General features: G+C 36.6%; 1 protein-coding gene across 2 annotated transcripts in view; it reads right to left on the reverse strand.

Moving 5' to 3' along the window:
• Positions 1 to 4,218: 4,218 nt before the first annotated feature.
• The window catches only part of arid3c (AT rich interactive domain 3C (BRIGHT-like)), a 77,937-nt gene continuing 66,885 nt past the window's right edge, over positions 4,219 to 15,270 (reverse strand). For both annotated transcript variants that reach the window (XM_051895012.1, XM_051895013.1), the window contains 4 exons: positions 14,293 to 14,537; positions 12,336 to 12,623; positions 9,809 to 9,898; positions 4,219 to 7,662 (listed from right to left, as the gene is read on the reverse strand). In XM_051895012.1, coding sequence (XP_051750972.1) covers positions 7,490 to 7,662; positions 9,809 to 9,898; positions 12,336 to 12,623; positions 14,293 to 14,537 — 796 coding nt within the window. In that variant the 3' untranslated portion in view covers positions 4,219 to 7,489. The remainder of the gene's footprint in view (positions 7,663 to 9,808; positions 9,899 to 12,335; positions 12,624 to 14,292; positions 14,538 to 15,270) is intronic.

A 15,270-nucleotide genomic window follows, 5' to 3' on the forward strand; every position in this document is an offset into this window, starting at 1 on the left:
ATGTACATTTGATTCACGTAGCTCATAACTGAATGTGGCGAGACAAGAAATGTTTTGCGTTGTCAACATGTCAGATATCAGTGACGAGAGTGAACGTGTGCATATTTTAAAACAAAATATTATTTGTAGAGGTGCACCGATACTAAATTTCTCTGCCGATACGATAGCCGATTATTCAGAATGATATCGGCCGATGCCAATACCGATACGGATAGTTTGGTTTTTCTTAAGGAAAAAAAATCTCTCCCAAATAATGTTGCAAACTATACAGGGAACCCTCTCATTTGGTACACTACAATATTAGAGGTTACAATTAACAACAGAAGTTTTATATTCAGCTGCTGTTTAATTCCAGATACAACAATTACACTCAAATAAAAACTGAAATGTTTGTATAAAACTTAGTATCACATAAGGTAGTTTTCATAAGCACTTGTTGTCTTCATGGCAAATTTACACAAACATAATTAACAGTAAATAAGCACCTCTCTAGTGTTTTATATATATATATATATAGCTAAGGAACTGTGAACATTGGAAAACATTCCTGAGGTACATGATGTCACAAGCTGTTTTATTGACGTCTTTCTGCGGTTGAAGCACAAATAAAGTGATTACATGAGACGTGATACATTCTGGTAAATTGTACTAGGCTATTTCTTTCAACATACTGTAACGAGTAGAAATATAGTGTGGCCCCTTTAAGAACTGCGCGCTCATGTTAAACTGTTGATGATCTGCATGGTATGTGTGATCAGAGCACCGCATGTATGCGGGTTATTTTCAGTCTTTTTCTGTTGCTCATTTGTTTGTTTTGTTTATCAAGTAATGCTGTGGACGGCACAACATTTGTGACAGACAGTCACCAAAGTTCCATGGGGAATAAAGCGCCGGTTATGTGATACCAATCGCCTCTGTGAAGTCTGTCTAATAGTGAGCTATCCCTGTTTGCTCCGTAACCACCGCATTACAATACCTTTGATATTCATGCATGTTTTTTGAGATATAACTTGTATTGAAGAGGAAGAAAAGACTCGCGCTCCGCGCTGCTGCCTGAACTGAGGCATTACAGCGATCTGACACGTCACATTTAAGAGCGTCAAAACGCCATATATTGTTTGAATTTCATGATAAAATGGACAGAATTTGAAAACTTAAACTTTCATTCTTATCAAAGCCTTTTGCGATTATTGGACGGGAGGCGCTACAAATAATATTTGATGTAGCAAAAAATAAAAAAATAAAAACGCAGACCTGGCAACCCTGGCTTGAAATACGGGTGATTCATAGGGTCAAAAAGAGCCTGCTTTAGTGTCACTATTTTTAAACTGTTAATGCTTTAAAATTCAACACAAAAGCTGGTTTGCCAACCGCCAAGAAGAAGAAGAAGAAATTCAACACAAGAGTGATTTTCTTCACACACAGTGAGTTGCAGTCGGAACACGTTTTTCTGCACCCTTTTGATTGACAGGATATAATCGGCCCTGATCATCGGCCGTTTTAAAACAATCGGCCGATGGCCGATAGTGATAATAATAGCTTTTATCGGCCGATACCGATTGTTGGCCGATACATCGGTGCATCTCTAATTATTTGCAAATAGTTTAAATTGATTACTTCACTACTGTAGTATAACTTATTTTACTGTACTTACTTTTATTTATTCCTTCACACCCCACAGCGCACTTGTGGCCCGTCTGCCGGTAGGTGCCCCACCCCCCTCCCCCCCAAGTGCAAATGTGAGACTCTGCCTATGGTGGGATCTTATGCTTTCAAAGCTAGCTTGCTATTGCTAGCCTCTCCAAAATTGCCTACCCTACCTTTAAGTGGCATTTTTAAACGTGCCTTAGGGAAAAGAAAAAAAAAAACATTAGTGGTTTGCATCTTGAGACAAAACAGTAGCACTGACATATTGTCAGTACAAGTTGCTTTCAGTTGAGACAGCTCAAACATGAATTTTAGTCTGGGAATAGGCTTACGCCTCGTCTGTGAAACCGGGCACACAAGTGTAGTCCCACGTCAATTCATTCAGATTGATGCTGTAATTATAATATGGATTAAAATGTTTAATGCATTTTATTGTTTTTAAAGTAAAAAACTGTAATCTAACAAACAATACTTTTGGTCCCATTACACATTGGCCTCACAAAACTCTTCGTCTACCTGTCCTGAACTTGAATTGATGGTCTCCCTGACTTTATAGTACCTCCATTGATTGTGAAGGTGCTTGTCAGTGATGCATAAAATTAACACTGTGTTATAGGGCATGGATTTCTGTCAGGCCCTGACAAGATAACCCATTATTGGACGACGCTGCTAATTTGTTTTTGTTTATTCCGAAGTGTAATGTAACACTCCTTGAGCCTCAATGATAACTCTATTACCCGAAAATCCCAGGCAAAACCATTGACAGACACTAATCTTGGCCCTACTCCTAATTACATCAGGTTCTTGGGTCTTAATGAAGCGATCTTTACTCCATTTTAACTGCTTAATGCTGCACACACCCCTGGCATCATTAGTTTAATTGCCTGCGTTTGCAGTGCGGGATTTTGACCTTTGTCCAGCCGAGTCAACTTTTTCCGCCTCCTTCTTTTTCCATTTTGTCCTTGTGGTTACTGTGAAAACGAATTGCTGATATTTGCTCTATAATACAGAGCAGCTGTTATTTTAAATTCAGGACCATCTGCTGATCCACTCAGTCTCATTATGTTTTAATATGAACATAATGAGATTGAAGGCTGTCTTGCGCTGTATACATCTTGTCGATTAATGAACACTTGTTGCTCAATTTGCCTTTTGAGTGGAAAACTCTTTAACACAATCCTTTGTCAGTAAACATGGGCTGATCAACAATTAAAGGGTTAGTTCACCCAAAAATGAAAATTCTGTCAATAATTACTCACCCTCATGTTGTTCCAAACCGGTAAGACTTTCGTTCATCTTCAGAATACAAATTAAGATTTTGATGAAATCTGAGAGCTTTCTGTCCCTCCATAACAGCTACACTACTACCACTTTGATGCTTCAAAAAGTTCATAAAGATCATAAAACTAGCATTGAGTGGTTTAGTCTAAATTTCTGAAGAGATTCGATCACTTTATATGATGAAAAGATTTAATTTAGGCTTATATTCACATATATATATATATATATATATATATATATATATTCATGCCACGTGCGAGAACCAATGAGGTTCGTTCTTGTACAGCACGTTTGAGTTTCCGCAAGAGGTTTGTTCCCGCGTGTCATTCAGGTTCGGTTGAGCTTCTGTTCATGTTCGCTGATGAATGTTTATATGTGAATAAAAGCCTAAATTAAATCTTTTCATCATATAAAGTGATTGAGTCTCTTCAGAAAATTTGGACTAAACCGCTTAATTCATATGGATTAGTTTTACGATTTCTTTATGAACCTTTTGAAGCGTCAAAGTTTCAATTGTGTAGTGTATGGAGGGACAGAAACCTCTCAGATTTCATCAAAAATATCTTAATTTGTGTTCCGAAGACGAACGAAAGTCTTACGGGTTTGGAACGACATGAGGGTGAGTAATTAATGACAGAATTTACATTTCTGGGTGAACTAACCCTTTAAGTGACGTATCATTAGTATTCCAATATTCTTTGTTTTCAGTTAAAGCATGGATTTTGTAAAATTCATACTAAAATCATTAGCCTGAATGTACTACAATTTGCTTTAGATAAAAGCATCTGCCAAACATACGCAGTACTATTCAAAAGTTTGGGGTCGGTAAGATTCTTTTAAAAGAAACATATATAATTCAAATATCTGCCATCGTTTTAAATTGTGTATTTATCAAAGAATCAAAAAGAAAATCAAATTAAGCAGCATAACTGTTTTCAACATTGATAAGAAATGTTTCTTGAGCAGCAAATCAGATTATATTAGAATGATTTCTAAAGGATCATGTGACACTGAAAACTGGAGTAATGTTGCTGAAAATTCAGCCTTTCTATCACAGGAATAAATGACATTTTAAAATATATTTAAACAGTCAACAGTTCATTTTAATTGTGATAATATTTCACAATATTACTGATTTTACTGTATTTTTCAAAAACATTAAATAATCATTAAACATTTAAGACCAATATTAAATATTAAACCAATATTAAACTTTTTTTCCAATGAGACTTTTATTTATTACAGCAGTTATGAAAACATTTTAGACCAAAAGAAAAACTCAACTGGACATTAAAGTGGAAAGCAGTACTTTATTTCTAATTATGCTACAAGTCAATGGCAAAACAAACAAACAAAACAAAACAAAAAATCTTTCACCAGTTTTTTTTCTTCTTTTTTAACCCCTGAGCACCACAATCCAGCTTTCCCATAATGCACTGGATTTATCCAAAGTGAATAAAAGGAAAATAAGCTTCATACACAGCGTATAATAGGATCTAAAATCTACCAGCATAGCATCGTTGACATAGCTAAACAAGGTAAACAACATGTTATTCTTTAAGCACATGAGTGAATAATTTTTTTAACCTTTATTAAAATAATAGTCTTTTTATGAACAAATGTTCCAACATCGTCATCAGTAAGCATGTGAGCGTGGTTTCGTAAAAGCTTTGGTTATGGAATCGCTCTGATTCATGTTTTTGCTTCACAGTCAGCAAGCACTCCAGAGTTTGTCCAGGATTTGCTCTAGAAATAAGAACAAAGTCTCTTCATACGCTGATCAAGAGGTAAATTACATCGAACAACAGGAATCAGACAATTGTGCATTGATTGTGCCCTCTGTAATTCCACATAAATATAGACTATATATTTCCATTAATCCTTGCACCTATACAACAACAAAATGATGGTCAGGTTTACTCGTTTCATTAATCGTTAGTTGTGCTAGAAGTCTGGAAACTGCTATTACATTCTTAGATTGCCATTTGTGCACTGAGACTAACTGAATATACATCTTGGCCATTTTTTTTGGAAAACATTTTGATCTGAGTGGATAAAATCAAGTTTTGCTGCAGCAGAATCAAATGAAACCTTTTCTGTGCTGCTTGAGATTAAAGTTAAGAATGACAATATTGGTCGGTAATTGTCAACCAAACAATATTGTCACATCTTTGGTATTTGTAAAAATAAGTCCTGTTCTGAGCATGTCTCCACATTCAAATAAAGAGTTATAAAATAATGGATTTATTTTTTTTTTTTTTTAAATTTTAGTTAGTTTTGATTTAGATTAGGTTACATATTCTCTGAAAGCCACATTATGTTGTGAACAGAAATGACTCAAACACTGGCATTAACGGAACTGCCGCAAACCGTGAACTAAAACACTTAATTAATTAAACGCCAAAGGTTGCAGCTTAACTTAAGATATGATTCATAAGATGTATTACGGTGTATTTCAGATCTAATTCAAACATCTATTGATACTGTAAAGAAGAACCTCGATCAGATCAATATTGGATTGATTTGAATAGTTGTATGCACAAAATAGAATCCTTCTGTTTTTTTTTTTTTCCCCCTGTGCATAAAAAAATGCCACTGACATAAATGAACAAGTAAAGCAAATGACGCTGTGTTGAGCCCTGTGTGGTCCAGCCTCTGGTTTTGCAGCACAAATCACGCAGGCAAAAGCGAATTTGGACCAGAAAGGCTATGATTAAAAACTGGCTGCTGTGATTATGTTGTTGGCACAGTCTATAACAAATGAGGTAGATGTGTGTTCATTATATATTCCCTTCTTTGGTAAAACAATACAAAATAGAAAGAAAAGAAAAAAAAAATCCAGTGATTTGTTGAAAAAACATCAATTTTCAAGTGGCTTCACAATAAAAATAATAGAAATGAAATAAATGAGGTATATCTTGTTTTCATAATCTATTATCTGTGTACAGGTTTGCAGGATTTGTGAGGTATTAGGCTGTACTATGACTTTTTTTTCTTTAAATAAAAGTGATGTTGCTGAAAGCATTGAAACAGCCCAAGATTAAACATGAAAGGAAGAGAATAAAAGTAATAATAAATACAACTTGAAATTGCCTACTGAATTCTAAAAAAAATGACACAATAAAATCCTCCCATTTTCTTATAAACAGAAAAGAGGCGAAAAAGAAATAAAGAAAAGAGTGTGAGCAAAAGAAAAAAGAGAGAACGGAATAAAGGACGAGAGGTGAACTCTCAAATGCAAGTGCATTGTTGAAAACTTGATGAAAATTGGATTCTATTCACAACAGAGATCCCACCTCATGAACTGATGCCTAAGATGAGCCACATTCAGCCTGTTCACGGCACATAATCTTCTTCTCAAGAGCCTCTCTTTTCTGGTTTAAGTACTCGACCATTTTTTTTATGATCAACGTTCAGCTCAGTCACACGTCACAAAATCATTTGACCCCCGACTTCTAAAACCTGTATTAACCAGTGTGACCCGTTTTTCCGTCTACTAAACCATTTAATGAACACTTAAAACTCTTTGCTATAAAACACAAGCTGAGGTGGTGGAAAATCATTAAACACTGTCGACAAGTGTTCCCCAAATAACTCACTAATCAATGGAATATATTTCGCCACGGCCGCAGGCCAAAACCCATCATGAGAGAATATAGTAGACATAAGCCTGTCTGCTTTCTTCAATATCAAGCTATACAGGGCTGATCTTGCACATATGGCAAATATTTATGATTCTCTCAGTCTTTTAAAGATTGTGTAGATGAATAAAATGATGTTTTTTCTTACCTAACATAAATTTAAGCAGTGATACAGTAAATAACGTTTCTCCCTGACTTTTTGTACCCAAGTTAAATGTGGTGTGCTTTGCTTAAAATCTAGATATTAATATTTCAGCTTGATTTAATTCATTATGGTGACTTTCCATTGCTTTTTTCTGATAGTTTGCAATGGCATCAGATATGTGTGATGGTGGTGATAAAACTGCATTAATCTAATATGTTGCTCTTATTCTCTTTGGTAATAGCTCATAGTAGCTCTTGCTGTTTAATTCAAGAATGCAACAAGTAAAGATGAAGAAAATGGACTCCTGTGCCAAAAAGTAAGGATCTGTGTAGGAAAGTGAAGAATCTTGCTTTGATGCAACACTCAAGCAGGCCAGCGCTCTGTCTGAGGAATATCCCGTCCTCTCGAGCGTCACACCGCTCCTTGTGTTCATGGCATTGTCACGCAATACGTTTTAGTCGCTCCACAATGAATAACACGTCCTCAGAAGAACAAAATTACAAGCTGCAACTTGCTGCATATGTAAATGTAACACACTTCAAATGTGCGGCTTTCAGCTGTAGGTGCTCAGCCATTATTTTCAATGGAAGTTTTTTCGGTGATGGATACTCCTTGTCCTGATTGCAGGGCGAGGGTTAGAAAAACAGTAAAAAGTGTACATTGTACATTGAAGGAGACAGAAAAAACTGGTCCAACAGTATGACCTAAAGACCCTGCCTTATCTGACGTCGGGGGAGAGTTGAGTGAGAGAGGTGTTGTGGACCAGGGTGAAGGCTCAAGGGGAGGTGGCTGGTCCGTGTGAGGAGGCGGTGGAGGAGGAAGAGGAGGACGGCTGCATCTGGGTGTTGAGCCCTGGGCTGCTGCTCTTTCCCTGAGAGCTGTGTTGGTGATGGACTCGTTGACTCCCTGGCATGAAACCAATGGCTGGCTTACGGGCAAACAAGACCCCTGGAGTCAGCAGACAAATATTTAGTTCAAGTTAGTCTGAAGTTAGATTCAAGGCACCAAAACCACCCTTACAAAACACAACAATAAATGCATTTTTAAAAAAATATTATTATGTGATAAATATTATAAATTATTTTTATTACCAATATTTTCATGCAATAATAGGAACTAGATGTATAACATAGTCCAAAGAATGGTCGATCATTATAATAAAAACATCTGACAACACCCCCTTGCTAAAGCCGTTTATATATTTTTGTGGTATTTTTTCATTAGCACAATATTATATATGTATATTAATGAAGTATCAAATTTTTTGTTGAAATCCATACGAGAAAATGTGCAGATGCTCACTAAAGAAAAGCCAAGATATTAAAAAGAGATTAAAAAGAGGACAACTAATTCAACATCTATAATATGCTACATGAATTTATGCTAAATTAATCAAATTAAAGGATTAGTTCAGTTCAGAATTAAAATTTCCTGATAATTTACTCACCCCCATGTCATCCAAGATGTTTATGTCTTTCTTCAGTCGAAAAGAAATTAAGGTTTCTGAGGAAAACATTCAAGGATTTTTCTCCATATAGTGGACTTCAGTGGGGTACAACGGGTCCAAAGGTCCAAACTGCAGTTTCAGTGCAGCTTCAAAGGGCTCTACACGTAAATGATCATTCATTTACTAAAAAAATAAAAAATGATATACTTTTTAACCACAAATGCTTATCTTGCACTGCTTTGTGATGCGCCACGCATTACGTAATCACATTAGAAAGGTCACACAGGTGGAAGTACCACAGTAGGGTGAAAAACTCTTTTTAACTTTTCTTGTAAAGGGCGTTTTACTTAGTCTTTGTACTTTCACTTAGTAGACACTGGATCTGTACTTTCACCTACGTCACACGTGACCTTTCTAATGTGATTATGTCATGCATGGCGGATCGAGCATTTGTGGTTAAAGTATATACATTTTTATTTTTTAAGAAAATGACTGATTGTTTTGCTAGATAAGACCCTTATTCCTCGACTAGGATCGTGTAGAGCCCTTTGAAGCTGCACTGAAACTGCAATTTGGACCTTCAACCTGTTGTACCCCAGTGCACTATATGGAGAAAAATTCTGGAATGTTTTCCTCAAAAACCTTCATTTCTTTTCGACTGAAGAAAGAAAGACATAAACATCTTGGATGACATGGGGGGAAATTTTAATTCAGTAGTGAACTAATCCTTTAATCACTTAATTACATATATTACAGAGAATATCTGCCCAAACGAAGATAATTTCAGATATTATTATGGCATGCAAGAAAATTATGGAATAGACATAATAAAAAGTGGCTTCAGAAGCCAATAGATTTATTAGTTTTATTTTCATGCCTTTGAACTTGTCACTGGCATTTCGTTTTGTAACTGAGTTTGTAGACTTGCGTGCAGTTCACACAGGCCTATGTAAATGTCACGTGTTTGTTCAGTGTTATGCACTATTAGAACAGGATTTTTTAAAATAAAATAAAAAATTTTACATGTTAAAAATGTTTAAAAATGTCTCAAGGCCCCCGCAATTCGTTTCTGTTCAATAGCGCACATCTAACTCTTTTTAAACACAAGGACACATCATGTGCGAAAGGCCCCTTTCTCATTCTGCGCTACTGCTCTTAGTGTGATTTGGCGCGGACATTAATAAATTCACAATTTTTATTAATTGTGCTAGATGAATGCATTCAATTTATAGCCCTAGAAAAATCTTTAAGCTGTATGTTCAAGGGCTGTACATCTTTGCAGGGAACAAACCTTCAATGAAAAAAACAGATGCCACTTCAACTTGATCTCCTAAACTGTTCCCAGCAAGCTTATGAGCCATCTTCTAGTAATTACTGTCTCTCGCACATCAGGCACAAGCACTGTATCTAGCTAAGGCGGAGGGCCTTTCTCTCGGGCACGAAAGACAATAAGCTCCATCGACCTCCTGGCGCCCAGGCCCAATTTTAAGATATTTAACTTTTTTAACTCTATTGGACTTGCCACTTCATTACGATGGATTTTATAGCAAAGACATCAAATTGTGTGGAGGACTAAGCGAGGGGGTGCTGCTATAACTTATTGAATTTCCTGCCTGCAATTACATCAGCAAACGGCGCTCTATTTACCTGTGTAGACAACCCCATTTATTTCTATTGACATGTTGATGCTGCTAATGCCGTTGGTAGACAGGTTCAATGCAGTCTCTTGTCTATCATCTGTCAAGAGAGGAGCCAGAGAGCGAGGAAGAGAAAAACTCAATATGAGCATTTATAAAAGGAACACAAGAAGCAAGAGAAGCGTGCCACCAACTATCGGTGATAACTCATGAGTGACAGGATAAGGAGGGGTTTATTAAAAGAGTTTAAGGGGGGGAGGGAGGTGATAACTGTCAAAAAGATGGGGCTTTGACTTCTCTAGATAGGGAACTGCACAGATTGTCTGTGCCATAAACATTTCTTCACTGCATTCAAACTGGTAACATTCAAACAAGTATTCAACAGAAATACATTAAAGAGATAGTTCACCCAAAAATGAAAATTCTGTCATCATTTACTCACCTTCATGTCATTCCAAACCCATAAGACTTTCGTTTGTCTTCAAAACACAAATGAAAATATTTTTAATGAAATCTGAGAGATCTGAGGAAGTGTATTGACTCAAAACTCTCTACGCTTCAAAACATTTATAAAGAGATTGTAAAATAAATCCCTATGAATCGAGCGCAAACCCTCTTTTATCGTTAAAAAAATACTGTCGGGATTTACTAAAGACACACAGTGCAAAATTAGTGCTGAAAAGGCGTGGACTGAGTTGTTTTGCAGCTGATCTTATTGCATATGCATTTATAGGAATTTCCCTTTCAGACTCAAAATTTATGGGAGGAGAGGATTTAAATGAATCACGCAACATGGTTTACTAATGTTTGCGCTCGTTAATTTACTGGTATTTGCGGCATTATTTCACGCCCAAAAAAAGCATGTCTTAACCCATTTTGCGACATGGCTGCAATTGTTGCTGCTAGGAGGAGACACCGCAGAGAACAGAGAGCACGCGTGGTAGAAGGGAGAAAATATTTTCCGCTCGTATTCATTTCTTTGGAATGCCAGAGGAAGACGTTATCCGAACATATCATTTGCCAAGCCATGTTGGCCTATATATATATATATAGAGAGAGAGAGAGAGAGAGAGAGAGAGGCCAACATGGCTTGGCAAACAATATATATGTGTACATGTTTGTCAGATTACATGTAACAAGTTGCGCCTGTGTCCACCCGCACCTGATGAGCATCAGCTCTGCTTATTTGCAGATAATTTGCGCTAATTTGCACTGCTCTTGTTAGATTGTGTTGGTCAATATGTAAATGATTTGACTGCGTCTGTGTTCTTTAATTTGCACGTCAGCAGTAGATCACACGCAAAACTTGCCACTCCCATTGGTGCATTTGTGGAATTGCGCTATCACGCTAATTTGCCCCGTTTAGTAAATCTGGCCCTAAATCGCTCGATTCATATGGATTTATTTTATGATCTCTTTAAAAACGTTTTGAAGCATCCGAGTTTAGAGTGAATAGATTTTCAATGGAGGGACAGAAATCTCTCAGATTTCATGAAAAATGTCTTTATCTGTGTTCTGAATTTGAACAAAAGTCAATATGAAGGTGAGTAATTGATGACAGAATTTAGCAGACCATTAGATTCATTTTTTTGAGTCAAAAAAGGACAAATCACACATAGGGATTCATATTTCCAAGAAGTTAGCAACTGTCAGGACTTTCATTTTTTACTCTGTCATTACTCTGGATACTTATGTGCAGGTTAAACAAAATAACATTTAATATAATCTTTAAATTGCAGAGTATTTCTGTGTGAAAGTCCTGCTCAGCGTTATGGAATTATGTTACACTGTCCCACCATATAAAGAGGCTCTTGGTTTTATGGGTGGTATAAGAGTAACAGTCACGTAGAAGACAACAAAACATTACTCATGACCAGCCTGCAATCATGGCACACGCTCTGTCATTAAGTGATGAAGGTGCACTGAAATCATTAACATTAGACAAACAGCCCGACAGAAATCACTTTTCATCATCAGTGAAGATTCACTATTCATTCACACTTAATTAAATAGATGTTTTATTTTTTTGAGAATGTCTCTTAAACCTGACCCTTATATTAGTGTCATAACTAAATAAATACATAAATAAATGAATGAATGAATGAATAAAATAAAAATATGTCATCAATAAATTATTCATCTATAAAATGTTTTTCATTAATTATCTCAGTTTGGTGAGGGAAAAATGGAAGGCTAATCTTTTGTCATGTTATTTCTGGCAGTCAAACCTGAGGGCTTTCCAAGCTGCTGTTGGTTATTTGTGATCCTTACTCAACCTAGAGTAAATAAATTCCTCTGCCCTAATCTACATTATTTGACCCATAATGCCCTCTCTCATCACTACTGACTCAGTCCAAAGGATTTTATGGGTCACTCTAGAGAAACACACGCCATTTATAACTTATTTACACCTTGTTTGCACCTTACAAAGTTTCGTTTTCATTTTTTCTGACACTAAATTAAAATAAAGTGATTTTTGTGAAAACATATACTGGACAAAAATTTATGAGAACCATCTTTGCATTGCTTGCACCCACCTCTGTTGTTCAGTTTGATGTTCATGGGTAACTGGGTTGCCATGGCAAAGAGATTCTGCTGCAATGCATGCTGCATTATCCTCTGCTGCTCCTCTGCCATGAGCATCACTTTTTTCTCCGGTGGCTCTCCAGACTCCAGCTTCTCCCGCAGCTGCTCCAACGCGGCCGCCTGCACAGCTGCTGCAGCTGCAGCCTGAGCCGCTGCGGCCTGGGCTGCACTGTGGTGGCTGGCCAAAGACACAGGGATGCCCACCCTGTTAGTCAGGCAGCTGGACATCATAGAGTCCTCTGTGGGGCAAGAAAGCATCATAAAGTCTGTGATTTTCAGGTGGCAGAACACTTTAACAACAAACTAAAAAAAATAGTGGACCACCTAAAGTACCAACTCCTTAAAACAATTACCATTATTTCACAGGTAGATGTTACCCTGCTAAGGCACTACTGCCTGCAGCACCTCCACCGGTGCCTATAGGTCAATAGTTAGGTAGTGTAGTTCATAACATATATCTTGAAATAGCCTCACTTTTGCGATGCATAATTTTGCCAGGCTGCTGTTTAACATTTATTTTGTTTAAAATGACTGATGTAAATATGAGCTATCAAAGAAGTTAGACTGTTAAGTAAACACTTTATCACAAATGAACTTAACAATCTTTAAATCATGATTAATTCGTTGTTATGAGTTCATGAATTAGTTAATTCATTTAATGTTGGAGCTTTTTGTGATATTACTTCTACTACTATTCAAAAGTTTGGGGTCAGTATGTTTTTTATTGTTTTTGAAAAAAGTCTCTTATACTCAGCAAGGCTGTATTTATTTGATAAAAATACAGTAAAAATTTTATTATTGTGAAATCTTATTAGAATTTAAAACAACTGTTTTAAAATGTAATTTATTCTTGTGATGGCAAAGCTGAATTTTCAGCATCATTTACTCCAGTCTTCAGTGTCACATGATCCTTCAGAAATCATTCTAATATGCTGATTTGCTGCTCAAGAAACATTTCTTATTATTATTAATGTTGAAAACAGTTGTGCTGCTTAATATTTTTGTGGAAACATTTTTTTTCCAGGATTCTTTGTTGAATAGAAAGTTCAAAAGAACAGCATTTATTTGAAACAGAAATCTTTTTTTATCATTATACATGTCTTTACTATCACTTTTGATCAATTTAAATTGTCCTTGCTGAATAAAAGCATAAATAAAAAAATAAAAAAATCTTACTGACAGCAAATTTATTATTAAATTTATTTATTTTATATTTTATTTTATTTATCAGATATTAATTTTGATACTATTAACCTGATTCTTTAAATTTTATACAGTAAAACGGTTTTGCAAATGAAAAGGAAGTTGCTCAGTCTGAATTTTATTATACACATTCAGATTTAGAAATAACATCCCTACAGGGAAGTGTGAGTATGACACAAGTCATGCAGTAAGCACTGAGATCTATTTAAGGCTGCTTTGTAAACACTATAAATATTGTCAGATTCGTAAGGGTCTTTGATCCTTAAAGAGTTGCGTGACTTGTCCTTTTCCATATAGGCACATTACTGAATCATGAAGCAGCCCATGTCTCTTTGTGTTTCATTGCTCCTGCTGGTTTGATGCGGAAACTGGCAGAGTGGGCAAGAGGAAGTCCTGCAAGCTGTTTCCTGTCTACTCTGATGACCATTCAGGCCACAGCGTGGAATAAGCGTGAGTAAGAAGTGGCACTGTTATTGTGTAAGAAAGATGACTTCTCCTTTGGAGGATCTAGGGTGTAATTTAGATGGTCTGCAATAACATTCAATTTCCTAATGAGGAATATAATTTTTCTTTCTCTTTCATTTCAAAACAATTAATAGAATACTATTACTTTTAGTTGGTTTATAATTGTTATATTATACATCATTTATAAAAAAAACCTTTAGTAGTAGCAGAAATATGTTGTGCAAAAATGAAAACACAAACCTTTCTTGATAACAGGGGTTTGAGTCATGTGCCCGCCGTTGGGAGTGGGCATGCTGATGTGGGGCATCTGGAGTTTGGGGGAAGCCAGCAGTGTAGGGGTGCCAACGGGGGAATAGTTGAAGAGGGTGGAGCCATAACTCTGTCTCCGCCCTTCACGACGATTGCTGTCGATAGCTGCCTGAAGCTCCCCAGGAGAGCTCAGTCCTCGCTTTTCACATTCATAAGGATAGAGGTACTTCATATACCTGTAGAGAACAAAAGACAGAACATGAAACTTATTCTGTGATGTACAACCTAATCACAATGGCACTACAGCTAATAAACAGTAGGGGTGGGAGAAACAAAAAAATCATTCTCCGATGCATCGCGATTCTCTCTTAATCGATTATGAGAATTTCAGTGAGATGCCTAAATATTTGAGAAGGGGCTCGCTGCAGCCTGCGGTGGACGTCCAACCCGGCCCACATCCAAGTGTGATGTCAGAAGCCAGGCCCATGCCGCCCTGCAGCCGATTTTATTGGTCATGACTGATGTCCATCACAGTATTATAGCCTATTGCCTACACCAAACACTGATCCCGTCACTGTAACCTTAACAAATGAAATTAGCTGGAAATTAGCTGTATTTCTGGTGAATTGGTTTGAGGGAAAATCGCATGCTTATCCTCATTAACTTTGAACATCGAGATTGAGAAGACTTAACCCTCACACCCAATTCTTTATAATTTACTTATTATATTTGTCTTTTTTGACAAACTGCACTAAAAGCCACCTAAAACCTACCTTTATACCTGAAACACACTCAAAACCTACCCTTATGCCTGAAATGCACAAACCTACCTGAAACAGTCAAAACCTACCATTATGCTTAAAAACCCTTTCAATCGGAAACCTACATACAACAAATATGGGTTTCCAGGGCGACACGGGGATGGGGAGTCACCATAGATATACATATCTCATGTCATGGGATGAACGA

This window comes from Ctenopharyngodon idella, chromosome 5, assembly GCF_019924925.1.
Source record: "Ctenopharyngodon idella isolate HZGC_01 chromosome 5, HZGC01, whole genome shotgun sequence".
Lineage (NCBI taxonomy): Eukaryota > Metazoa > Chordata > Actinopteri > Cypriniformes > Xenocyprididae > Ctenopharyngodon > Ctenopharyngodon idella.